The sequence below is a fragment of the Anser cygnoides genome, chromosome 19 (genome assembly GCF_040182565.1).
Source record: "Anser cygnoides isolate HZ-2024a breed goose chromosome 19, Taihu_goose_T2T_genome, whole genome shotgun sequence".
In the NCBI taxonomy this organism is placed as follows: domain Eukaryota; kingdom Metazoa; phylum Chordata; class Aves; order Anseriformes; family Anatidae; genus Anser; species Anser cygnoides.
In genome coordinates, this window is record NC_089891.1 from 266725 (window position 1) to 294631 (window position 27907).

The 27907-nt window shown below is 40.5% G+C and overlaps 1 protein-coding gene across 1 annotated transcript; it reads right to left on the bottom strand.

Annotated features, from left to right (window-relative positions):
* Positions 1-1147: 1147 nt before the first annotated feature.
* On the bottom strand, positions 1148-27871 carry LOC125179675 (myosin-1B). Its single transcript, XM_066980187.1, has 40 exons — positions 27810-27871; positions 27526-27574; positions 25387-25624; positions 25154-25297; positions 24905-25061; positions 24316-24343; positions 24114-24225; positions 23942-24034; positions 23749-23812; positions 23563-23661; positions 23351-23454; positions 23118-23256; positions 20849-20967; positions 20595-20744; positions 19826-19996; positions 18757-19066; positions 17880-17953; positions 17541-17628; positions 17337-17454; positions 16175-16298; positions 15952-16088; positions 15177-15432; positions 13319-13561; positions 13052-13228; positions 12827-12972; positions 12655-12745; positions 12178-12567; positions 11429-11555; positions 10247-10365; positions 9718-9914; positions 9091-9274; positions 8848-9013; positions 8553-8677; positions 8038-8346; positions 7736-7939; positions 6544-6669; positions 6275-6445; positions 6084-6188; positions 5718-5813; positions 1148-1440 (listed from the first exon to the last, which is right to left on the bottom strand). The coding sequence occupies exons 3-40, from the start codon at positions 25588-25590 to the stop codon at positions 1291-1293; spliced, it is 5817 nt and encodes a 1938-aa protein (XP_066836288.1). The 5' UTR covers positions 25591-25624; positions 27526-27574; positions 27810-27871; the 3' UTR covers positions 1148-1290.
* Positions 27872-27907: the final 36 nt, after the last annotated feature.

A 27907-nucleotide genomic window follows, 5' to 3' on the forward strand; every position in this document is an offset into this window, starting at 1 on the left:
TCTGTCCCATAAGAATACTATTGGCTTACAAACTCATGTCTGAGCTGCCATCTTGAGTTGATGCAATGGACCTGGCCTGTCAGCCCTGGTTTCTGTAATGAACTGATAGAGATCCCTGAGTCTGAGGAGGAGGTCTATCATACATTCAGATCCATGTTGTTGGTAGGAATTTGACCGGTCCTACTCTGGATAAAAAAAATAGGGAAGGCATCAATACAGCAGTATGGCATGGATACAAGAATAGCATCATCTAGATCAGTGAGAACAGCAAAGTGAGGTGCAGCAGAAGGCGTTGTTGTTGCAATGAGTATTTCATATGGGTAAAAATTCCAGTAGAAGAAGCAGTTCACTAATAGAATCCTACAAATATTTGTGCTAGGTCTGTACTTTTCAACATCTTCACAATGTGTAAAAGAAGGCAAATGGGGAGGTGACAAAATAGTAGTATGCCAAACAGCAGTTTTTGTCCTGAGGGGAAACACTTCAGAAATTTATAAATGTAGAAATGGCCTGAAGGGAGTGATTGGGTCCTGCTTCTCCACAGTCTCTGCCTGGCCAGCTTAGAATATTTAGGTGACTTTAGGGAACAGAAGATAGAGAATGAACAACTACATGAGACAGTTGGTTTTGCTGCCCCTGGAATGTTTGCTTCCATATCACTTTGATGAACAAAAATTAAAAGCAGATCTCATTTTGGGTTTAAATGTCCTCTAAATTCTGTTTCAAAAAGTCTTGAAGAATTAGAGGTTTAACCTGAAAAAAGTCTTCTTGTAACTAAGCTACCTGACTTAATAGAATAATCAGTTACTAGACTGGATTACCATAAAATTCAATTAATTTTTGTTTTCTGGAAAGAACCTTTTAGTTAAAATCTAGTGTCTTCCTAAAGCAAAAATTTTAAGGCATAGTTACATGCAATTGCAAAGAAATAATCATTTTCTCCCTTGAGAAAATCATTTTCTTGGGTGAAATCCATGATGAAGATGAAGCAGGATGTCTGAACGAACCACTTTAACAGTGGCTGAAACACTTTGAAAATACCCGAAGTCAGATTTTTTCATTGATTGAATATAAATGTGTAAGGAAAAAATTTAAACCTTATAAGAATTCAGGATAGTGATTAAAATACAGCTCTGAACTTCTCATCTTCCACGAGAAAACCTCTACAATTTTTATTATCTAGACATTAACGATCTATAGATTGTTGAAGAACTAAACAGTAATTCAAATCAAAGTGATAGAATTTCACATTTTGTGCAATTATCTTTCACTTTGCAACACAGGAGGCATTTACTCTTCACTTTCTGCCTTGCCAATTTCACGGCTCTTTGCTCGGAGCTTGTTGACCTGTGACTCTGCAATGTCAGCCCGCTCCTCTGCTTCCTCCAGCTCATGCTGGATTTTGCGAAACTTTGTGAGATTGACATTGGACAGCTCCTCCTGTGGACAGGAAAAAAGTTATGAAAACTTTAAAAATGTCATTTCCAATTTTCCTTCAGTGTGTTGATGTGAGATTCAATAAGGGAATGGGAAGATGCAGAAACATAGAATCAGGGTTGGAAAAGACCTCCAAGATCATCTGGTCTAACCATCACCCTACTACAAACGTTACCCACTAAACCATGTCCCTAAGCACCAGGTCCAACCTTTCCTTGAACACCCTCAGGGATGGTGACTCCACCACTTCCCTGGGCAACCAACTCTTCTGGAGAAGAAATGTCTCGTAATTTCGAACCTGAAACTCCCCTGGCACAACTTGAGGCCATTCTCTGTAGTCCTGTCACTAGTTACCTACAGGAAGAGACTGATCCCCAGCTCCCAACAACTTCCTTTCAGAGAGCTGTAGAGAGCAATGAGGTGTTCCCTGAGCCTCCTCTTCTCCAGACCAAACAACCTCAGTTCTCTCAGCCGCTCCTCATAGGACTTGTGTTCCAAGCCCTTCACCAGCTTTGTAGCTCTTCTCTGAACATGTTTAGGGCCTCAATTTCATTTTGTAGTGAGGGGCCCAAAGCTGAACACAGTACTTGAGGTGCTGCCTCACCAGAGCAGAGTACAGGGGAGCAATCACCTCCCTGGTCCTGCAGGCTACACTATTCCTGATACAAGCCAGGATGTCATTGGCTTTCTTGGCCACCTGGGCACACTGCCAGCTCATGTTCAATCAAGCATCAATCAGCACCCCCAACATCCTTTTCCTCCACATAGCTTTCCAGCCACTCTCCCCTCAAGCCTGTAGCATTGCATGGGGTTGTTGTGGCCAAAGTGCAGGACCTGGCACTTAGCCATATTGAACCTCATCCCACTGGCCTCTACCCATTGACCCATCCTGTCCAGGTCCTTCTGCAAGGCCTTGTACAGGATAGGTCGATGGGCAGAGGCCAGTGGAATGAGTTTCAGAATGTCACTTGTCACCCACAATTTCTTATCCGGAAATTATATTAAGTTTATCAAATTCATGCTGATTTCTTTAGAAAACTCACTAAAACTAATTTAAAATAGTTTTTGAATGTTTAACAATAATTTGTTCTTATTGTAACACTATGCTGGACATACTGTGGTATTTTGCCATTACATAATGAAAAAAATCAGACTGTGTTAGTATGTAATTCTGTCCAATACTTCTGGGGGGAATCCAAAGAAATTACTTAAATGCTAAATATTTAGATGGTTAATAATATAGGAGAAGAATATATGACTCTCTGAATATGAAGTGAATATATGATTCTCTGAATATGGACTTCAAAATTTCTGAATAATTATACATAGAATGATAGAAGCATCTAGGTTGGAAAAGACCTTCAAGATCATCAAGTAAAACTGTCAACCTGACATACTGACTTACATCACTCAACCATGTCCCTCAGTGCCGTGTCCATACATCTCTTAAATACCTCCAGGAATAGGGACTCCACCATTTCCCTGGAGTTCCAAGCCTGTTCCAGTTCTTGAGTACCCTGTCCGTAATGAAATTCTTTCTGATATCCAATCTAAACCTCCTCTGGTGCAACTTGAGGACAGTTCCTTGCATCTTATCATTTCTCACCTGAGAAAAGAGACCAACACCTTCCTCACTGCAACCCCATTTCAGGTAGTTGTAGAGAGTGCTGAGGTCCACTCTCAACCTCCTCTTCTCAAGACTAAACCTCAATTCCCTCAGTTGTTCCTCAGATGTCTTGTGTTTTAGGCACTTCAACAGCTTTCTTCCTCTTCTCTGCACATGCTTGAGCAGCTCAATATTCTTGTAGTAAGGGGCCCCAAACTGAACACAGTATTTGAGGTATGGTCTCACCAGTGCTGTGCACAATGGAATAATCACTTCCCTAGCCCCACTGGCTATGCTATTTTTTATGCAGGCCAGGATGCCATTGGCCTTCTTGTCCACCTGGCATACCACTGGCTCATGTTCAGCCAGCTGTCAACCAGCAGCACCCCAAGTCCTTTTCTGCTGCGTAGTGTTCCAGCAACTCTTGTCCAAGCCTATACCACTGAACAGGGTTGTAATGACCCAAATGCAGGACCGGGCATTTAGCCTTCTCGAATGTCATGTGATTGAACTTGGCCCATCTGTCTAGACTATCCAAATCCCTCTGCAGAGCCTTCCTACCCTCAAGCAGATCAACAGTCCCACCTAACTTGGTACCATGTACAGGCTTACCAAGGGTGCACTTAATGCCCACATCCAGGTCACTGATAAAAATGTTAAACAAAATGCTCCCCAATACTGAGCCCTGGAGAATGCCACCGGGGACCAGATACCTGGCTGGTCACCTGACAAATCTGGTGACCTCGGTGGTTACAGCATTAGTGGATATGGGAAGAACAATTGACATCACCTACCTAGATTTGAGACATTTTACACTGTTTCCCACGATATCCTTGCCTCTAAATTGGAGAGACATGGATTTGATGGATGGACCACTCAGTGGGTAAGGAATTGGCTGTATGGTTGCACTCAAAGAGTTGCAGTCAACAGCTCAATGTCCAGGTAGAGACCAGTAACAAGTGGTGTTCCTCGGGGGTCAGTACTGGGACCAGCACTACTTAACATCTTTGATGGTGACAGGGACAGATTGAGTGCTTCCTCAGCAAGTTTGCTGATGACACCAAGCTGTGTGGTGCGGTCGACACGCTGGAGAGAAGGGATGCCATCCAGAGGGACCTGGACTTGCTTGAGAGTTTGGCCTGTGCAAATCTCATGAAGTTCAACAAGGCCAAGTGCAAGGCTCTGCATCTGGGCTGGGGCAATCTCAAATATGAATATAGGCTGTGTAATGAGTGGATAGAGAAGGCTCTGGGGAGACCTTATAACAACATTCCAATACCTAAAGGGGACCTACAAGAAAGCTGGAGAGGGACTCCTTACCAGGCGATAGTGATACAGGACAACAAGTAATGGCTTTAAACTAAAAGAGGGTAGGTAGGTTTAGATTATATATAAGGAAGAAATTCTTCATGATGAGTGTGGTGAGGCACTGGAACAGGTTGCCCAGATTCATTGTGGATGCCCCATCCCTGGAAATGTTTAAGACCAGGTTGGATGGGGCTTTAAGCAACCTGGTCTAGTGGGAGGTGTCCCTGCCCATGGCAGGGGGGTTGGAATTATATGATCTTTAACATCCCTTCTAACCCAAGCCATTCTATGTTTCTATGATTCTACCAAATGAATTGAACTCCATTCACTAGGACTCTTAGAGCCTAGCCATCCAGCCAGTTCTTCACCCAGCAAATTGTACACCTGTCCAAGCCATGAGCAGCCAGTTTCTCCAGGAGAAGGCCGTGCCAAATGCTTTACTAAAATCCAGGTAAAAAACATCCACAGCCTTTCTCTCGTCTAATAAGCAGGTCATGTTGTCATAGAAGAAGATCAGATTAATCAGGCAGGACCTGCCTTTCATAAACTAATGCTGGCTACTTCTGATCACTTGATTGTCCTGTATGAGCCATGTGATGACATTCAAAATGACCTGTTCCATAACCTTCCCTGGTACTAAAGTCAGACTGACAGGCCTGTAATTCCTGGGATCCTCCTTCCTTCGCTTCTTAAGAGTCAGGTGTATTTAGGTTCCCCTCCTGTGGCAACTTTAGTCTAAATGTCCTTTCAGCAGCCTGGCAAGCCTGTAAACAAAGATGGTCTTCCCCTCCTCCAACAGATGGACCCCATCAATTCCCAATACCCAGGTTATCTCAGAGAGTCACATCATTTAAAAAGCCAGATCCCAGGCTATAAGACCAGTAGTATCATAAGCATGCATTGATCTGCCAGCTTCAATGGGTCCTTTTAAAGTCGCTTCCTTTGACTGGTAGGATCAAAGAGCAGATCACCTGTGCTCCAGAGCCTCTTAAGGCTGCTCCAATGGCTTACAGCTGCTCCAAGGAACTTTTAATTCCATTAAATCATTTTTCACTTATTTACTGCTATTAAATTATGTATTACAACTTTTTTGAAGGCAGTTCTATTTTCTGCATGAGGGAATGATGAAATATGAAATAAAGAAAGTTAAAGAAAGAAGTGTTACTCTTAACCTTCAACATTTTTCCCAGTGATGCAACAATGCTCAGAACAAAAGGTATTCTACACCTCTATACATTCCTGATCTTTTCTGTACTGCACAGCCAGAAAATGACAAAAAAGTTACGGTCTTGAACAGAGCTAGGCATAGGAAATTATCAACACCTCTGCCACGAGGGAGACTGACTCTGCTCACAGCAATACTTACAGCCTCCTCAGCTTGCCTCTTGTAGGACTTCACTTTCATTTGCAGCTTGTCGACCAGATCCTGGAGCCTGAGAACATTCTTCCGGTCTTCCTCAGACTACAGACAATGTTAAACAACAGCAAGAAAATGGTAAATAATAGCAACGCTTCTTTTGCTATCTCCCTAAATTTCTTCTAGATGAAACAGAGAGAGTTACATGCCTTACAGAGCACCACTGTTCGTTTGGACAGAGCTAAAAAACTTGCTGACTGTGTCAATGACTAACTGAGAAGGATGGAAAGAAAACCCTCATGAAAGCACTATGCCAACACATTGACCTCCAGAGAGAAGGGTGTGTAACCACAAAAAAACCCTCTTCTACCTTACCTGGTAGGTCAGCTCCTTCACCCTCCTCTCGTACTTGCGCACACCCTTCACAGCTTCAGCGCTGCGCTTCTGCTCAGCATCAACCTCCCCTTCCAGCTCCCGCACCTGCAATGAAAAATCTGTCTTTGGAGCTTCTTTGGTATTTCTCCAAGGGACGTGCTCACTTGTGCACAAATACCAGCCCCACGCACCCTGGCCTCCAGCTTCTGGATTTGCTTCTTGCCTCCCTTCAGGGCCAGCTGCTCAGCCTCATCCAGACGCAGCTGCAGGTCCTTCACTGTCTGGTCCAGGTTCTTCTTCATTCTTTCCAGGTGAGCACTGGTGTCCTGCTCCTTCTTCAGCTCTTCTGCCATCATGGCCGCCTGGAGAAGAAAGAATCAAAGGCGTTTTGCAGATGAAGACATTTTTTTGTGGGGGGGGATACATCCACCATCATCAGGGAAAGGAGCCCCCAGCTCACATCTGTGATGGCCTTCTTGGCCTTCTCTTCAGCATTGCGGGCTTCCTGGATGGTGTCTTCCATTTCACCCTGAATTTGGGCAATGTCTGTTTCCAGCTTCTTCTTGGTGTTGATTAAGCTGGTGTTCTGTTTGAGAAAAAACATAGTGTTTTCTCCAGCAGCTTTAATATACCATCTCTGGCAATAAATAATTTCCCTACTTTTATTTAAAGTTCTGTTAACGTGTTATATGAAGAATATACACTGCTGATTAACAGCTGCGGTAGAAGACTGCCAAAGAGTCATTGAGATACACTTGTTAAAAAATGAAAATAGATTTAATGATTATGTCAGTTCTCTAAGAAATGTTTTTTACATTTCCCTCTGAATTTGGGAAATAACTGTTTCCAGCTCCATCTTGGTGTTGATCAAGTTGGTGTGCTGCTGAAGAGCAAAAACATCACAATTTTTTTTCCATCGCCTTGTAATATCAAATCAAGAACACTGCAAAATATTCTTTTTTTAATGTAAATTGTGCCATCAGGTCCCATGGAATTCTGTTCTAAAGGAGCTGTAGTGGTAGCTATTAGTTTGTTAGCTCCTTAGCTAGTTTAGCTAAGTAGCTGTTAGCTAGTTTCTTAGTGATGAGCTCCAATGTTTCAAGAATGTCCTCCAAAAAATTTCCACACAGTTTGTGAGTCAACACAGAAGGAATTTGTACTTGCAAAGAAAAACAACATAATCTTTCCTTATCATTTTCAGTCTAGTGGCAGTTCCACAGAATACTTACACTAACTTTGCTAAAAGATGTTAAGGACAGTATTAGTGTATTCCTGTTTGAACACAATTCCTGTGATAAGCATAATCATCGACCTAAGTGTGACTTTACAATCTCAGACGTAGGAAAGCTGGTGAACTTACAGAAGCAATAGGGCATGAACCTCCAATTCTCCTCTTAATTTATTACTTTTAAAATAATCTCTACTATAGTCTAATGAATTCCATCTTGTTTCTGAGGCTGAAAACTCACTTTTAGTATTTCTTATCCATACTGTGACCTTTGCAACATATAACTTAGTAAATGCTCTTACACTTACTTATAACTACTAACTACACTTATAACTAACTAAATGCTGTTACACTTCAGCTAGTCTCCAGGTACTTCCTTTGTATGGAGTAGAAATATAAATATTAAATATATTTATTCACTGACCTGGGTATGGAGGAGCTGCACACGCTCACTTGCATCCAGAAGCTCCTGTTCAGCCACTTTCCTTGACCGCTCCGTCTGCTCTAGGGCTGCCCGCAGCTCCTCAATCTCAGCCTGCAAGAGGTTTGCTCTGCGCTCCACCATGGCCACCTGCTCCTTCAGGTCCTCCTGTGTTCTGAGAGCATCATCCAAGTGTATCTGGGTATCCTGCAGTACAAGTGAAAGAAATTATAAGCAGACCATAGTCCTTTGGAACAGAAAATTTTAGCCAAGACTTGTCTATGAGCATCTTTAGTTCAATGGACCTTGAGCACGCCCTGTGTGTTTCTCAGATTCTTTTGTGCCTCTGCAGCCTGGCGGTTGGCATGGCTCAGCTGGATCTCTATTTCATTCAGGTCTCCCTCCATCTTCTTCTTCAGCCGCAGGGCTTCATTCCTGCTCCTGATCTCAGCATCCAGGGTGCTTTGCATGGACTCCACAATTCTGAGATGATTTCTCTTCAGCTGGTCAATTTCCTCATCTTTCTCTGCTATCTTCCTGTCAATCTCAGTCTTGACCTGGTTGAGCTCAAGTTGGAGACGTAGGATCTTTCCTTCTTCATGTTCGAGGGAGGCCTGTACAGGAATGAATGCAAATTAAATACTTACGTGAAAAATATTGAACCTCAAGCTCTAAGTAAAGGAAAGTGTAATGTTTCTGATGATATCTCTACAGTTTTATAGAAGCATTCTTATCCTCTTGTATCTGGAATGACTTCACAGTGCTTATAACGAGATAGAGATCCAAGACCTGTAAGACAGAAATAAATAATGCCAGCTACCTCAGCTTCCTCCAGAGCAGCCTGAAGTTCTGATTTCTCCTGCTCAATCTGCTTCTTGACTTTCTCCAGCTCATGAATTGCCTTTCCTCCCTCCGCAATCTGCTCCGTGAGGTCAGAAATCTCCTCTGTGGAAACAAAAGATGAACAGCATTTTCATACACAGGGCAAAAGGGGAAGCGCCCTGCCACACCGAGGCAACAGGCATCTTTGCAGACCTGGAGGCAAAAAAAAAACTGTGGAAAGTCAGACATGATTGTGAGAAAGCTCTGCCAGGAGTAGAGGACCAGCAACTTACGCTGCAAGTTCTTGTTCTCACGCTTCAGCGTTTCCAGGTGGTCCAGGGACTCCTCATAGGCATTCTTCATCTTAAACAGTTCCGTGCTGAGAGAGCGAGACTCCTTCTGGGAAGCTTCCAGCTCAGCCTGTGTTTCCTCGTACTTCTGCTTCCACTCTGCCAGGATCTGAGGAGCAACAAGGCGTGAGTGGCAATTGTGGTGAGATGTTCTGCCCAGGATCCACACACTGGAGGTCAAAATACCTTGTCAAAGTTCTTCTGCTTCTTGTCCAGAGCTGCACAGGCAGCATTTGATCGCTCCACATCAATCATCAGGTCTTCCACCTCGTTCTGCAGCCTCTGCTTTGTCTTTTCCAGGGAAGCACATTTGGCGTTGACAGCTTCAACGTGTTCCTCTGCATCCTGCAGGCGCTGTGCTAGTTTCTTCCTGGGAGGTGGTAAGCACAGTTCCCAGTGAGAAAGCAAGTTCTCAGTCAAAAAAAAAAAACATACAGCCTGTGTGTGGTTTTTTTTTTTTTTTACAGGAGAGCACACTTGGCCACTTTGTACTGTGTGACCCCCATTTACACAGAGTGTAAGACCTCTTCTAGAGAGTCATAGTATTTCCGTGTTTGAATGCTGGGCCCTAGCAAGTCACTCTCTGCTGTTCACTCTGGTATTCACTCTAGCACTGGTCACTCTTCTGTTCTGCGTCTGAAGAGCTTTGGTGCTTCTGCTTTTCTCAGTGCACATTCTCTCTTGGTTATATTTTCCCTCTTCCTGCCACCCCACCCCAAAGTGCAGCATTGGATTCTTCCTGACACTATTATAGTGGTCTCCTGAAATTTCCATTGTTACTTTCTCTCAGCCTTCCGCACTTTCCCCACGCACTTGGCCTCCTCCAGCTCCTCCGTGCGCTGAATAGCGTCTGTCTCATATTTGGTTCTCCACTGGGCCACTTCGCTGTTGGCTTTGGACAGGGCACGCTGCAGCTCTCCCTTGGCTTCCTGCTCCTCCTCATATTGTTCCCGGAGCAAGTCACAGTCGTGGCGAGCAGACTGCAAGGCGTGGGCCAAGGCGTTCTTGGCCTGGGGGAAAAATAGTTGTGGGACAAAGAATAGAAATCTCCTGGGAAATGTGGAAATGTCCTGACTGAAATGTTATTGGACACTGGATTATTCTCCCATGAGAATGATGGCAATGTATTGAATGAGGATGGGAGAGCTGGGAATTTGCAAAATGGAAGTCTAATGGATAGATGGTAGGTGTCAGGGAGCAAAGGTAAGTTGCACTGAATGAACTAAGTGCTTGTGTTTTTTTCCCTCTCAGCATGGTGTCTCTGTAATCTCATATATGTCTGAAGCACATTTTGGTGAGGAAAAATCCAGTGGACAAGACAGAATTTGGAAAGCCTCCTCACCTTTATCTCTTCTTCTAAGTGCCTCTTGAGTTCCTCAATCTGTTGGGTGAACGCTTGCTTGCCTCTTGATAGCTGAGAAATCAGAGCATCTTTCTCCTCCACCTGGCGTGAATATTCACCTGGGAAAGTTTGCAGATACATAGGCCTTTCATTCTCATTGCTGGCAGTGTTGTGCATAGTTAGGGCTTTAAGACAGTGTGTTTAGCAGAGCTTACTAAAGCATATGATCTTATTACATACATTTCTCCTTACTACATTTTGATCTTATTCCATAATTTATGTATCTATTTATTCCATAATTTATGTATCTATTTATTACATTCATTTTATTACATACATTTATGTATTTTATTTATTATTACACACACTTTCAGATCTTATTACATTACACGATCTTATTACATATATTTTCTCCTTACATTTCTCACATTTGTGTTGGACAGGTCATGTGCCCAGAAGGGTCATTTCTACACTGAGTAAGAGAACCTTTGTATGACTTTTTAAAACTTATTAACCTTGATAATTAAATGAGTATGAAAGTTATTTTGTTAAACAAAATTGTATTCCTTTCTTTGAATATTAGTCACTGATCGTCATACACACCTCTGAATAAAATATTCATTTTAGAGGTAGGACATGAGATACATCATTCCCCCTTTGTTGATATCTGAGCATTCTTGCTTTATGTTTGCACTAAGTTTGGTGGTCAGTTCAAGCTTACAACATGAATACTAAATGGTGCATGTGCCAAGGTATATATTCCCAACGTCTCCTGAATTTCTCCTGTGAAGCAGAGGGAAGAAGTCTAGGTTATGAGAGAGATGAATTCTTCCTTCAAACTAGAACGCCTTAATCATATAATTGGTTCTGTGCTAGACTTGCTTGTGAATATGTGCAATTCTCTGGCACTGGGGAGCTTAGCACTGGACACAGCATGCCAGGTATGACCTTACCAGTGCTGCAGAACAGGGAAGGATCAACCTCCATTCATCTGCTGGCAATACTCCTAATGCAGCCTGCAGATTCTGTTGGCCTTCTTTGCCACATGAATACATTGCTGGCTTTTGTTTAACTTGGTTTCCACCAAGACTCCAGGTCTTTGTATTTCCTTTTTAACCCCCTTTTTTAAGCCCTTTTTTTTATTTATTTACAATGTTCTCTTAAAAAACATAAATGTCGTACCAGATTCTGTTTGTAGACGAGCTTTCTGAGCACTGATGTCATTAATTGTGCGTTGTTGCTCCTCCTCCTTTGTTTTAAACTCACTGAGTTGATCTTCTAGGGAACGACACATCTTCTCCAAATTTGCCTATTTTCATGAAGAACAGAATGAAGGATAATCGGTGGTTCAACACAATTACTGGAATCTGAATTCTCATGAAGAGAGTTCAAAGAGAGTCAAAATGTCTCAGTTCTATAAAACTTGCATCTCCAGTTCCAATATTTGTACAACTAATTAACATGCACCCAGTTTCTGAAATACAAGATGATGGCACACTGTAACAGGGGGCATTTCTGTTTGTCACTTACAGATTACATAATTGAAGTATTTACAGGAAGAGAAGAAAAATATGAGAAAAAAGAAATGTAGGATAGGAGCAATTTCTAGTTGAAAAAAAAAGCTAAAAAACTGTTAATGTCAGTATCATTCAGTATAATATTGTGAACCAAACAGTGAGAACCAAGAATCGTAAACGAAGCAAACATATAGTGACCCAAGCAATGACAGTCCATAGATCCTTAGGTTAGGTGCTTCAGCTAAAGATACATGACGTTCAGAAAAAGGAACAATTATTATACTACTATTAAAGAATTTAAACACAAATTCAAGTTGTAAAGAACTACTATATATTTTAAAATATGACTAACTTAAATCTTAAAACAGGAGTACTTGATTAAGCTTGAACTACTGTGAAGATGTATTTCAGTACCTTGGCTTTGGAGACAGACTCCATGTTACTGGCCAAGTCATCTATCTCCATCTTCAGCTCACTCTTCTCCTTCTCCAGCTTCTGCTTGACTCGTTGCAGGTTGTCGATCTGCTCCCCAAGCTCAGCTGTGCTGTCTGCGTGCTTCTTCCGCAGGGCGGCAGCTGTGGCTTCGTGCTGCAGCGTGGCCTCTTCGAGGTCGCGGCGCATCTTCTGAAATTCTGCCTCACGCTTCTTGTTCATCTCAATCTGAGCTGCCGTAGCCCCCCCTGCTTCTTCCAGGCGCTCGCTGATCTCCTCCAGCTCCCTGGAGAGGTCAGCACGGTGCTTCTCTGCTTTTGCCCGAGAGGTTCGCTCTGCCTCAATTTCCTCCTCCAGTTCCTCGATACGGGCCTGGGGAAAATGCAAGACCCTTCACACCCATGCCCTCCTTGTACTGATGTCCTTCTGAAGGGCGGAAGGGAAGGACCAGAGACTTGCCTGCAGCTCCTTGATCTTCTTCTGTAATTGCATGCCCAGGGCTTGCTCATCCTCAGTTTTGCTCTGGATCTGGCTGATTTCAAAGTCTTTCCTTTGCACAAAGCATACAGTGTTAACACCTGAATAAAACTACCTAGTAAATCCATGTTATTAGTCCCACAACCACACTTACTTTTTCAGTTTCTCATCCAGCTGCTGCTTATCATTTTCCAAGTCCATTGTGGATTCCTGGGCCATCTTTAGGTCTCCCTCAAGTTTCCTCTTAGCCCTTTCAAGGTCCATGCGCAGTTTCTTCTCTTGCTCTAGGGACCCTTCCAGCTAAACACAACAACACCATCAATGCCAGGCAGGTCAAACTCCATACCTGTCCTGTCTTGCTGGAGGCACGTGTGCTTACATCATCCACTTGCTGCTCCAGCTTGGTTTTTGCTTTGGTCAATGTATTGACTTTGTCCTCTTCGGCCTGCAGGTCGTCCAGTGTCTGCTGGTGGGCCTCTTGGAGGGCTTTCTTCTCTTTTGTCAGCTTGGCAATGGTCTCATCCAGGGATGCCATCTCCTCTGTGAGATTTTTCACCTTTGATGAGAAGGGAGCAAGTGTAATTAAAACGAGTAGGTACAAGACTCCCATAATAGCACAGTGTGAGTGATGTCTTCTGCCTCATACCTTGTTTTCGGTGGCATGTTTTTCCTTCTCAACCTTGGCCAATGTTAACTCCAGGTCATCAATGTCTTTCTTCAGCTCTGAACATTCATCCTCCAGTTTCCTCTTCTTGGCTGTCAGCTCAGCATTCATCTCTTCTTCATCTTCTGCTCTCTCTGTCAGCTCCTTAATTTTGGCTTCCAGCTGGATTTTAGTTTTGATGAGCTGATCACATCTTTCTTCAGCATCAGCTAAACCATCAGCTTCCTGCAATGATTCATTAGAATAAAATATTTCTCAAAATTCTGTTTGTATGTCAGCCATTATTTTTTCTCCTTTTTTTAAAGCAAGGTATTTTTATTTTCAAAGCAGCTTCATAATGATGTTTCAAGTTAGAACTCTTTATCATAAGAGTTTATTTATTTTATTTTTTTATTTATTTTTAAATAAGAGTATTTTATTTTTTGATTTATTTTTTTTTATACTGTTTATTTTGGAATGCCTCCAGCCCTGAAGACAGGTGCTAAGTAATAGTATAGTAATAGGCGCTAAGGATATATATATATGTATTTTAATTTTATTAGTGTTACATTGCACTGGATCTATGAATGGCATAGAGTTCTGCTGAAGTCATTGGAGTACCATATAGGCAGATTTCTCATCATTCAGCATTTAAAACTTGAATGCTAAGCGCTCCGACATTCTGCTGAGAAATACTTATTATAAATCTCACAAAATAATTTACTTAGCATAAATTCATCTTTAATACAAATCTTTTAGTTTTAGTTTAGGGGAAAATTTTGTGTTCAGATCACTGTTTCAAAGGCATCAACTGCATCAGACATATGTGTAGCCGTTGTGGTCAGGAAGTACAGTTTGGAAAGAAGACTGCTGTTTAGCCAGTACAAATTGCCTGAATTTGCAGGCATGGAAACTTTGAAGTCCTTGGAGAAGTAACATTTATTTTCTTTGTACTCCATGTTCTTTTCCTTATGGTTCTAACAAAGAGCAGAGATACCATCCAGGCAGAAGGCTTCCTATGGCTCAGCAAGATGGCTAGTCTGGGTTTTATCTCACCTAGATTTATTTATCTGATATGTAACTTCCTGTAACTGAGAAGATCAAGATGCAGTTGATTTTCACTACTTCCCCCGCCCGCAAAAAAATATTTTTTTGGATGAATTGTATCAAGAATGAGTTACTTCTTGCTGAAGACAAGGAGAGTAAGGCTACTAACTCAGATTTATACTCTACATTTATACTGTAGACATCAAAATAGGATCAGATAAATCCTAATCTTTTGCTAGTAAAGACAGCTCTAAGGGTATCATTGTTGCTATAATTTTATCTCCTGGGAAAAAGGGAAGGAGACTCCACTTTCATCACTGTTTTTCCTGAAGAGGCAGGAATGAAAAATGCTGTAGAAATACCTCCCACTCTCAGCCCCTCTTACTTACTCCAATAGAATCCATTTGTAATTCCCCAAATCAAGATTTCAGTTGGACATCCAGACTAACTTCATTCATCAGATGATAACATATCAAAATTATATAGTAAATAAGGTTACATAAAGACATAATAATTGCTTCTCTAAGTTGTCTATATGATTTAAAACAATATACTATAAACAGTAGGGTTTACTAACTGGAAATGGATTAGCTCTCTCTTGATTTAAAAGTGTAAGGAACAAGCTGCAATAACGACTTGCAAATTCCTTAATATTTATTTATTCCAGCTTAGCTTTTCTATATGGTTTTCCTTCCTATTTTATTATTTACATGTTGTTCAAAATAATACTGGTTTGGAATAATGTTTCTGTTACCAAGACATATGGATTATTTTACACGGGGCATTATAAGCCAAAAGCATTAGCAACACTCACTGCCTGTACTTGGAGCTGTAGATCATTTTTCTCTTGAAGCAGGGAAACCATTTTCTCCTCCAGCTCCTTTCTCTTTGCCTCAGACTTTGCAAGCTCTTCCTTGGTTTTCTCAAACTCTTCCTTCATGTTTGCCATCTCCTTCTCTGATTCTGCACTCTTCAGCAAGGGCTTGATCTTGAAGAACAGCTTCATCCAGGGCCAGTGTTTAACATTCATGAATGCACGTACGTTGTACTGGATACAGAATATAGAGTCCCTGAAAGGTAAAGAAAGTGTTTTATACTTTTGAATGTATATTACATAATTAACTTGTATATATAAATATGTATAATATATAGTGACTGTTCTATATGTAATACTTCATAGTAATAGTTCTCTATATAATGAATTACATACATACAGACATATACATATTATATATTTTATGTATATGGGAAGCAAATGTCCTGTTGTGATGTAGAGATGGCCAACCTATATGGACAGTTTTGAAGTCCAGATTTTGGACATGAACAGCTTCCATGGCCTATATATCTGAATTCTGGACATTTACAGAATTTAGCCATTTATAGAAATTAGCAAAAATAACTACAAAGAGTGACATAATTTAAAGAAGGTCTTTTCTTCTTCTTTTTTTTTTTTTTCCATCCATAGTGGTAAAATGAACTAATAACAAACAAATGAGTTTCATCGAGAAGGAGCTCATTTTCAGTTTTGTTCACACCATTGGTATGTTAGGAGGATTGGCCCAGCATGCCAAATAACTGTATGTAACTACCTCCTCTCCATCATTTTTTTGAACTCCACTCTCATCAGGAAGCCTCGGCACCTGGCCTGTGTACGGGTTATAAGCTGTGCCAGCTTGTCATCTCTCATCTCCTCCAGCAGTCCCAGCAGCCCAGCTTTGAAGAACACCTTGAGAAAGGAAATGGTTGCAGCACATAATTGTCAGGTACTGCAAAGTACAGATACACAGTATTTCAGTCAATAAGTATTTATACCTTGGTGTGACCAAATTTGTATTGGGTGTGATCCACATCAATAGATCCGAGGAGCTTCTCAGAAGCCTTCTTGCTATCAATGAACTGTCCCTCTGGGATAGCACTGGCATTAAGCACCTTGTACCTATGGGAGGAAGTAGAATATGAAGAACAGCTTCCTGAAAGCTCATTCAAGCCTGTACAAACTGATTTCATTGTTAGGATTTTCTGCAGAGTGGTCTTGAGTGGATGAGAAGTGAGTAAGCCTGAACTCTACTCTTTTGCTTAGAAATGATATTTCCACGGGTAAATGTTTTTAGAGTAAAACTTGCACTTTCTTTAGTCCTGAAATCCTTGACAAAGAATGAATACAGATTTCCACAGGTAACTACTGGCATATTTCCCATGTCCTTTTATTTAATGAGTTATCTTCAAATGAGAACTCTATGTACAAGAAAAAAATGTTTGGGAATGAGAAACAATTCTTCACCCAGATAGTGTCAGTACATACTCTTGGAGTGTATTCCAGCTGATACAGAGCAAGAAGCAAGACCTTTTGATATTATTTGGTTTTCCAACATTTTAGTCTAGAACATTTTGTAGCTGCTTGATTCACATTTGTGTGCTGATGGCTGCAAGTCATCCTACTTTGCTACCTAGAAGTTAACAAAGTCCAAGCTGGTCAACATTCTTTCTGGATAATTAATTAAAAAATGTTTTATCACAGAAGAAAAAGAAAAAGAGAGGGAGAGGGAGAGGGAGAAGGAGAGGGAGAGGGAGAGGGAGAGGGAGAGGGAGAGGGAGAGGGAGAGGGAGAGGGAGAGGGAGAGGGAGAGGGAGAGGGAGAGGGAGAGGGAGAGGGAGAGGGAGAGGGAGAGGGAGAGGGAGAGGGAGAGGGAGAGGGAGAGGGCAGGAATAAATAAAAATAATTGCCATTTGGAAATGTCTTTTCTTCTAGCTACCTATTGAAAGAAACTGGATGACTAACTTGGACAACAGACTTTTATATGCCAGTTATGTAGTTACTGTGAACTATGTATATGAATGAATATGTATATGTATGAATACTATGAATATGTAGTTACTATGAACCTTCCCATAACCCCCACAGAATTTAAAACAGTTAGTAAATGTAAACTGTTCAGCAAGGATATGATGGAGGGTGGATTAAGGGAAGACTGACCTCTGTTTGAAGTCTGCATAGAGTATTCTGCTGGGAAATCCTTTCCTGCAAATTCTGATCCCTTCCAGCACACCGTTACATCGTAGCTGGTGAAGCACCAGCTCATGTTCCATGGCACCTAACAAATGATATCATGAATTGGTACTTCATTGTATCGCACAGAGATGGATAGATTCCTTACATCATGTAACCTGAACAACTTACCAGGTGTTTTTGTTTCATTGGGAATGAGGCACCGCACAAAATGTGGATGTGTGCTTCGCAGATTGCTCATCAGTTTGTTTAAATTTTCCTTAAGAGCAAGAGCAAAGATGGATTAAAACCACTGTAATAAGATCATGATCAGAACAATCTTTTGGGCACTTCTGAAGTAATTCTTCCAATAATTCAATGAGAATCCTTCTTTGTTATGAAGTGCATGCCTTTACCCTTTCTGAACATAAAGATTTTATATACTAGATTGATCTAAAACTTTTTATGTACAGAATTTTCTATATCTTTGTTCACAATGCTGTAGAATTTATAATGATTATTCTAAAGTACCCGGAAAAGAGCCGAGACAGTTTGGAAAGAAGAACCCTTCTTCTTGCCACCTTTCTTGCCACTGCCACCACTCTCTGAAAAATAATACAAAAAAAAAAAAAAAGAATTGAACAACAAAAACCTGATTAGAATTTGAAAAACTTTGTGTGTCCATCTTAATAAATAGAAAATGTAATAATATGAGCAAAATTCATAAATGCCTAGAGCGTTTATCGTTTCAAAGATTTTCTTCAGATAATAGCTGAACAAAATCTAATGACTTTCTTATGTAAAGAAAATTAAAACAGGAAATAAAATGCAACATCCTGTAGAGTAGGAAAATTAAGGAATTAAATAACTCATGAATGAATACATTAAGTACATCAACATAAGTGTCTTTCCATAACTTTATATCTAAAACTATGCATAAATTTAATGTCATGGTGATGGGTTTGATAGTATTTCTTGAAGTATTTGGGAATGTTTTATTGTAGAAATTATCTGCTGTGTCACAGATCCTGTGCAAATTTTCTTTCTGATCTCCACTCTGACAACACACCTATAAAGGTCTCTAGAAAAATCTAATATCCTTTATTAATCTGAGTGACTGAGCGCCAAAAAGTAGAGAAGGTTTTCGGCACACAAACCTTTCATTATATTAGGAAACCTTTTGTGTATACAAACCATATTTTCCATATATTTTAAACTATTGTGATTAAAGTAATACTAGCTACACTGACTTATGAAAACAGAAGTCATACATTTATAAAATTTAAATATTGTTAATATTGTTGCAAAATACTGCAAAATATTATTGCAAGTCGTTTTTTTTTTTTTTTGTTTTTTTTTTTTTTTTTTCCCCTGTAAACTATAGGAGAATTGATTTAAAAGAAATCACCTGCTTCTGCCCCACCAACAGAGGCAAAGAGTAAGGCCAGTGTCTTCAGGGATGACTTCTGGTACAGGCCCACAACAGTTTCATTCAGGGGGTCCTTGTTCTTCTCAAGCCAGCCAGTGATGTTGTAGTCCACTGTGCCAGCATAGTGCACAAGTGAAAAATGGGCCTCGGCCTTGCCTTTGCCAGGCTTGGGCTTCTGGAAATTGTTGGACTTGCCCAGATGCTGGTCATAGAGCTTGTTCTTGAAAGAGGTGTCAGTTGCCTTGGGGAACATGCACTCCTCTTCCAGGATGGAAAAGATTCCCATGGGCTGGAAGAAATAGCAAAACATGAATAAAGGAAGTGAGGATGAGGGAGACAGAATATAAGACAGAGGAATGGAAGATAAGGTGATACAAAAAAATCCTCCTCAGAGTGTGTCATCTCATTTTTTTTTCCAGAAAGTGCATTTTGTTAGTGGATATATCATCAGATACATGTAAACAAGTTCACCTATCTATTTCAGGATTTTAACGTAGTAAAGAACTGGCATGTAGAAATTCACTGTGTGCATGTTAGTTGAAGACTGAAAATGAAATGAATGAAAGTAAGATATATGAAAATACACTCAGGTTTGAGGAAGAAAGAGTTTACGTTAAATAAATGCTTCTTCTTTGAAGCAGGATAGAAAATTTCTTCAAACATTAAAATAGAAGCTGTTCAGTGTAATTACCCTCTCGGCATAAATTAAATGAATACATACATTTCAGTATGGATTCTAAGACAGACTTATTACTATGACTAGGACTGAAATTTTTGCCCCCCTGTGAATCATATGCACTACTCAACAGAAGCACACAGGCAGTGATGTAAGGAACAGATTAACCACCTCATGAACATACACATGAAAACATATATGGAGTGCTCACAGTCCAAAAAAGTTATGTGCTGCATTAAATGTGGGTGCCACATATTAAAGTGGTCATTTCAGCATAGAAAATTCAGCAAATTTTGGAAAAACTCAGCAAATCTCAGCATAGAAATTTGCTTTTACATATGAAAAGCTATTAAGTGTACAATGTCCAAGAACCTTCTCAATGAGTTCAATGCAGGCAGCCAGGTCCATCCCAAAGTCAATGAACTCCCAGTCAATTCCTTCCTTTTTGTACTCCTCCTGCTCCAGCACGAACATGTGGTGGTTGAAGAACTGTTGCAGTTTCTCATTGGTGAAGTTGATACACAGCTGCTCCAGGCTGTTGAACTGCAGAATGCAAAGAGATATATTGACTTTCAAGGTTCAGTTCCATGAACACTTTGCATGTTCCAATATGTTTTATTTTCAACCCATCAAGGTCTCCATGATTTGGATCCTGAATGTGGACCTGGACAGTTGACTGGGGCATTCCATCCTCTAATATAACTACACTTTGGAGCCATAGCCCCACCTGAACATACTTCTGAGCACTGAAAAATATTGAAGAGCTTAGTTCAAAATGCTAGTCATCACAGTTCTTTCCCTGCTATGATTTAGCTATACTGATAGACTGTTCAGAGGGAATCTGGCTTCAGCATTAACAAAATCTTCAAGATGACAAGTTTTAATTTCCTCATAATTTGTCTTACCCATCAGTTGTTAAACATTCTGATATCACTCTTCAATGCAAATTTAATTTCTGCATGGAACAACAGACTACAAAAAACCTGTAACCCTTATGGGTAACTAGCCAAAAGAGTGCCATTCCTACAGAAATGTTAGGAATATCCAACAAATAAGAAAATCCATAAAGAAATATAAAAAAGAAATATTCGAGTTTCTTAATGCCCATTCCGTGAAACTTATATGAAGACCCTTCTCTTACATCAAAGATCTCAAAGCCAGCAATGTCCAGGACACCAATGAAGTACTGTCTGGGTTGCTTCGTATCCAGCTGTTGGTTGATGCGAACAACCATCCATAAGAACATCTTCTCAAAGACAGCCTTTGCCAAAGCACCTACTGAATTGTATACCTAAATCAAAACCAGAAAGTATGCAGTTATCATGTGGAGCAAAAATGGAAGTCCAGTGTCTTTGTTATCAAAACACTTCTTGCCAGACACCAAATTTTTCTTACCTGCTGCACAGTTTGACCCTTGGTTACATATTCATTCCCAACCTTGACTCGGGGGTAGCACAGGGCCTTGAGCAGGTCTGCTGAGTTCAGACCCATCAGGTAGGCAGCCTTGTCAGCAACTATACAAACACACAGTGGCAGTGTGTATTAGCTTACCAGCAGGTCTATCTCGTAGAAATTCAGAATGGCTTCTGCAGAAATTATAAATACTCTAAGACACATACATAAAGATACAGAACCTTCTCTTGATTTGATAGGAGATATTGATATGTCTCTTGATAGGAGACACTACTGTGTTTGTTGTTGTTTTAAAGACAAAACAACAACAAAACAACTAGTAGTGAAAGGCAGTTGTAGTCAAGATAAGAAGGCCAATTAAGACAAAAATGTAACATATTTGTATTTCGTCATAAGCAGCATTCCCCAGAAGCTGTGGAGCATTTGCGTTGGGTATATTTTCTTCACCATCGGCTTATTTTGAATTTTATTGAATGAAAATTTAATTTAGAGGCATTTAGGTAGACAAAACTAAAGAAATGTTTTAAAAGAGAAAAGGGAAAACTAAGTCTGGGATGATAGTGAGCTTGTAGACAATCACAGATGTTCTCAGAACCAGACAGTGCAATCTCTTTCAATGACTGCTGATAAAGCAACCTTAAAAACATAATACTCAAGAGACGACAATGCTTAGGTGTCAATTATGCCTTAAAGAACCTACACCTGAAATGAATACCAGTTTTTAGAAGTGCATGCTCAAGCAGAATTCAAAAGGTTTGTCATTTTACTTTCTACTATTACCTGTAACAATGAATTTAGATGCGGACCCTGTTAACAGGCATGGCATGCAAAACGCTTTGCCCAAGAATGCCTATATATATCATGTGAAAACACAGGAAAAAAACACAGCAGATTGCTGCATTAATATTTGAAATGTCCAAACATCCTTAAATTGCATCAATAGATATTCAGGTTAGAAACAGAAAAGAAAATCCAATGAGTAAAGATAGCGTAATACTGGAATAAATTGCTTGTTTTCCTTGGTGCCTTCAAAAGAATGCAAAGTAGGAAGAAATGCACACTAAATGAAGTAAACAGAGGGCAGAGAAGATAAACTGCCACAGTCTTCTCCTAGGTTTAAGAGCAAGCAGAACTGGCACAATAATAGATGATTTTGCCACACTGAGAAATTTGTTCACAGGTTCAGAGTAATGGTCAAACTTTACGTTGACCTGAGACTCGGAAACAAAACTGATTTCAATGGAATTGGTGTTGCATACACGGCTCCAAATGCTTCCAAGATTTGGTCAGCAAAATACCACACCTGACATCACTTAAGCAGATGGAAGTGCTATATTGTACTATGAATATTCATCATTATCAGATTCATTGCTATTGTATCCCATGCATTTTCACTTAACGCCTTAACCTTCCTAAAAAGCAAATGAAAACAAAACAAGAACCTCCCCCTGACAATAAGACACATTCGTAATATACAAAAATAACTCTGGTTTCATGAAAATACTTCCATGACCTTGTAAAGGAATATACCTTTGAACAATTCTAGGCAAAGCAAACACAGCAGACATATGTTAGCTGCCTATTTTTCAAACGGAAGTCCTGGAAACATGCTGAAACTCTACAGAAAATGTAGAACGTAAGAGCCATAGCTGCAGTATTAACTGATGTTCCTTTTTAACCTTCTACGCAAAATAGAATAGCACAATGCTCTCACTTCAGGCACTAGGAGTTGCTTGCAAGAATACTGGCTTTGGGGTAGAACAGCTTCAGGATTTTGGCTTAGTTTTACCTGGAATCAATAGCTTTAGGAGGTGACGACAGCACATGATAAATGACTGTTTTCTCCCTGGGTACTTAAACTTAAGTCAGTGAGCACAGTGGCTCTTGGTTATGAGCCACATCTGGGAAGCTGCCATTCAGTAGAGCAGCAAAGCCCAACTTTCTTCTGCCTGACTACTACTCTGTCAGCAGATGGAAGTGTGGTTTGGGATTTACTGATCCTTATACTTTGCATAGTCCAAAGAAACCTACATCTTTTGCTCAGTTGTGTTCTTCCAGGGAAGACCTCTTGTTAGGACACACTGATGTGCTGCAATACTAGCATTGGGGGAAAAATGCAGATGGAGTCCATGATTCTGACTGATTCTGATTCTGAATCATGGATTCACGACATGAATCATGACCCTGAGTCATGGACCCTGAACCCTTCCTGTAGTAGTGAGTGTTTCAGTATTTACTGTAGTAATAATACCTTCGGTGCCGTCTGGCTCTGCCTGCTCTTCACGCTGTTTCTGCTTAAACTTCAGGTTCCCGTAGTGCATGACAGCCCCCGTCAACTTGTAAATGGCTGTTTTTTCATCAGGAGTGAAGCCCAGGATGTCAATGGCACTCTAACGAAGGAATAATTAAAGAATACGTAAAAGCAAGGACCATGCCTATCTATAGATCAGAGTCCACCTAAGAAACCTTCTGTGCATTGCTTACGTCTGTGGCCATCAGCTCTTCCTGGTCATTAATGCTGGCAACCGTGATCTCCCCTTGACTCACATACTGGTAGTCATATGGGTTGGTGGTGATCAGTAGCATCTCTGAGAAGAAGGACAAAACATATACAGATCAAAAGACTATTGGCATGGAAAGGAATGAAAAATGTTGCTCAGTGAACTGTGTCTGGAGAAGTTACTGGTATTTCCTACCAATTAGCTCTGGCTTCTTGTTGGACATGATCTGATAAAATATGTGGTAGCTTCTTTCAGCCTTGAGCTGGAAAGTGACCCTGGACTTCTCCAGCAGATCTGGGAAGGACGGTAGGAGAGAGTTAGCACAGGAACTGAGGATCAAAGTCAGAAGGAATGTGGTCAGGCCTGGAGGCCTGGTCTTACATGTTTCAATGTCAGCAGAAGCCAGTTTTCCCGTGGCACCAAAATGGATTCTGATAAATTTACCCTGAAATTAAATAATAATAATAATAATCATAATAATAATAATAAAAGATCTAGATCCACCTCACCAACTCTGACTGCATTGTGTTGATAAGAATAAAGTCATCTTTTCTTACGCCAGGCAACAACTTACAAAGCGTGAGGAATTGTCATTCCTCACAGTCTTGGCATTACCAAAAGCCTCCAACAGGGGATTGGCACTGATGATTTGATCCTCAAGTGTCCCCTAAAATAGAAACCTCAATGTCATGTTATAGGTCAGAAATCAATCAGACACTTGCAGGGTCCTACTTCTAGGAGCCCACCTGCATCTTGCCAGACTGCTCCTCCTTCTTCTTATCCCCACTAGCTGCAATTGTTGCAAAGTACTGGATGACACGCTTTGTGTTCACAGTCTTCCCTGCACCGGATTCTCCGCTGTCAAATCAAACATGGAACCAGAGAGCGTGTGGTTCCTGGGCATGGGGCAGCCCCTCAGGGACTTGAGTAGGGAGTGAGTATACTTACGTGATCAGGATTGACTGATTCTCACGGTCTGCAAAAAAAGGCAGAATGAAAGTTTTAGCCATTGTCCTGAATAGCACTGACCTGACTGAAAAGTAAAGCTGTAAATGTAAGCTGGGGCTTCTTTGGAAAGTCTAAGCACTGACTCCTAGAAGACAGTACTGGATTTCCTTCCACATCCCTCAGTAGTAAGTATAAGCTCTGCTGGACCCACGCAACTGTCAGAGGCACATGGTCCTCGGACAAACTGTGTATGCACTTGCCCTTCACACAGTTCTCATCAAGGAATCGAATCAAACTGCCTACCTGTGATTAGGTAAAGGACTGCATGGAATAATAATATTTTCTATTCCCTCAATGTAAAAAAGTAGCAAACAGTGAGTCCAGTGTTTCTTTCTGCGATGGGAGAGTGTGGAATTTGGTACAATAATACACAGTGCTGAAACTATGCATGCTTCTGGTACAGTTTGGCTTGCAATTGTCAATTTCTCTCACTCAGCTCCATGGTGTTTGAAGCTGTCTTGTCACATGCTCCAGTAAAAGCAATGAGGCTTTTTGGTTTAGATTGCTTTGAATGAGATCAGGCACTCACCAGTCAGCATGAACTGATAGGCGTTGTCAGAGATGGAGAAGATGTGTGGAGGGGCCTCCTGGCGCTTTTTGCCTCGGTAGGCCAACACCACCTCCGGGTTGTACACCGGCAGCCACTTGTAGGGGTTGACGGTGACACAGAAGAGACCCGAGTAGGTCTGCGAGGAAGGGAGACAGCACGTTGGCTTCTGCTCAGCCTGGCACAGCAGGCCTTCCAGCTACCCAAAGGAAGACAGCTGCTGGTACTTACGTAGATCATCCAGGCTGCATAACGCTCTTTGAGGTTGTACAGCACAGCGGGTTCGTGGAGGTGGGTCATCATGGCCATGTCCTCGATTTTATCATACTTGGGAGGGTTCATGGAGAAGACCTGATCATCCTTCACGGTCAGAGTCTGCCAAAGAAAAGAAAGAACCGTATTTGTCATCTAAGAGTCTAGCGTAAGATTAAATTGTATTCTTAAGCCTTGATTTTTTTACTCACTTCTCCTGCTTCAGTCTTGACAGTGACCTTTCCTGCTTCTTTGCTCTGGATTGTGCTTTTCACATAGGATTCTTTAGCATGCACCACAAAGACTGATGACTTGGCATCAAAGGGCTTGTTCTGGGCCTCAATTCTCTCTTTTTCTGACTTTCGGAGGTAGGGAGCTGCCTCCCCAAAGATGGCCATATCAGCATCTGTAGCCATGGCTGGTGTTTACTGGGAGTAATGCAGCAAGTATCTGTGAGGGTATGAAATACGTTATTTGGCCTTGCAGAACCTCATGAGATTCGCAGAGGCCCACCTCTCAGTCCTGTCTAGGTCCTTCTGGATGGCACCCCTTCCCTCCAGTGTGTCAATCACACTACACAGCTTGGTGTTGTGAGCAAACTTTCTGAGGGTGCACTCAATCCCACTGTGTGGGGGATGTCCATGTCACTGACAAAAATATTAAATGTTCACATTACTATATGTATCATCTAATTTAACTGACTCGTTCTTTCATTCTTCTGCTATTTTAGATCTCTGTTCTATAATATTCTTTCCTTTATATCTTTTTTATAGAGTGAGAACACTAGGCCTAATATACTACTGCTTTTTCAGAGGAATGTAGGAATGTTCATGGAGAACATATTCATGGAATGCTCATGGTTCTGTCATCTGTTGTATTAACAGGATAAACAGATATTTGCCGAGATTCCAAATGCTGCTCTCAGTAAATATTCCAGATTTTAGAATTGTAAAAGCTTTTTTTTTTTCCTTTTTTTTTTTTTCTTTCTGTTGATCTGTTTCAGACTGTATGTCTACAAGAAAAGACTGGAGGAGTACACTTCATATGCAGAGAGCTAACATTATTAGCATTTCTCATTACAGACATTCCCTTGGGATAAAATAGTCCAAGGTGTCAAATCTTCCAATTATTCCACAGATATATCTGCTAACAGTGTTGTTATTCTCTGTGTTGATCTGTTTTGTAACAGAAACTGAGTAATCTTACATTCATTCACTTTTTATTTTTGAATTACCCTGTTTATTATTGCTAAACAATTATCTTGACTGAAAAGCTCCATGAAATTGTTAAGCTGGAATTCAGGTATATTGTTCCAAAATTAATAGTGTTTCAAATCCATCCTTTGTTTTTAGCCTAATTTTATCTAGATCCATCACCTTCAATTTGGAATTTGAAAAGTTTTTCCTAATAATTAAGAAGCTCATTTATATCAGATATTTTCACCTATGTAGGACCTTTAGGTGACAATAAAATAAACTGTTTGCTTTTTCTTGAGAAGCTATTTTGCTTTGGTTGCAGGAAATATATTCTGAACTTTGAATAATTTTAAAACTATTTTATGAACCCTTTACTACTTAACAACTTCCTTATTGAAGTATGTCTAGCCTCACTGAAGTAATATTTTAATAATATTCACAGTACCTTTGTACATTATAAAACTAATTCCACTCAGCGTTCCGCTGTTCACATGACAAAAATTGTTTTTTCTTCTTAGCCAACAAAGACAGAGTTCATGACACAATTTATTTGTTATAAATTCAAATGCATCAATACAACCTGCTGCTACAATCCACTGTTTTGTTTCTCACTACATAATTTCCATATTGTTGACTTAAAATGTTATTAAATATTATTAAACAAATGAGACTGCTTCACAAAATAATATATAAGGTTTTGAAATGGATCCAATCTTTCAACAGCAGTTTTAGCATTCCATAACATTATTCAAATATGTATATGTTTTTTCCCATTCCTTCAAAGCTATTACCAGTGACTTCATGTTTGAGGCAAAGGCAAAGGATGATTGTTGGCTTCACGAAAATATTTAACTTCTGAGTAAGTAATTGGAAACTGCTACATGATGTTTTTTTCTTCTTAGGACCATTCTTCCTAAGCTTACAACTTAATGTCTGTAAATGTAGTATTCTTCCACTCCCTGTAGGCAATAAAGCACCTTTAAGACTACTGTCTTTGTGAATCCTGTCTGTTATAAGCAACCCAGCCCAAGTATACTGTATTTATAAAATGGAAATAAATATAAAGGATGCAGGGATGGCCAGTACAGCTGCATGGAAGTCCTATCTTAAAGCATCTCCCTCTGTCCCTAAAGAGCAAATAAATCAGTATCTTACCTTTTGAGAGACGAGATGAATGGCTTGCAGGGCTGGAAGCTGGTCAGTACTGTAAAATAGAATTAGCAACTTCCTTCTTACTGCTGCACAGAATTCCAGAGAAAATTTACAGACAGAAAATGTACAGATGCCTTGAAAGCAGATTGAAAATCCCAGCTGACATTGGCAGTCCCCTGTGGAATGAATCTAAGTGCCTGCAGGAATGCAGTGGTGGTGCTTGCGGAATGCAGGGCCAATTTCCTTCAACCCCCACCTCCCCAGACCAAAGCCTCTAACACTCTTACCTTAGAGATTTCTGAAGAAGGACAAGACACACTGATCCCAGGATACATTTATAGGGTCTGATCTACATACGTAGCAGTCACCTCCTCTTTCTTAGGTC

Coding starts and splice junctions, on each gene's coding strand:
- LOC125179675 (XM_066980187.1), bottom strand. CDS start 25,590: ATGGCTACAGATGCTGATATGGCCATCTTTGGGGAGGCAGCTCCCTAC. Junction 24,226..24,315: donor AATCAGTCAATCCTGATCAC/GTAAGTATACTC, acceptor TTGATTTGACAG/CGGAGAATCCGGTGCAGGGA. Junction 6,446..6,543: donor CCAAGAAGGCCATCACAGAT/GTGAGCTGGGGG, acceptor TTTCTTCTCCAG/GCGGCCATGATGGCAGAAGA.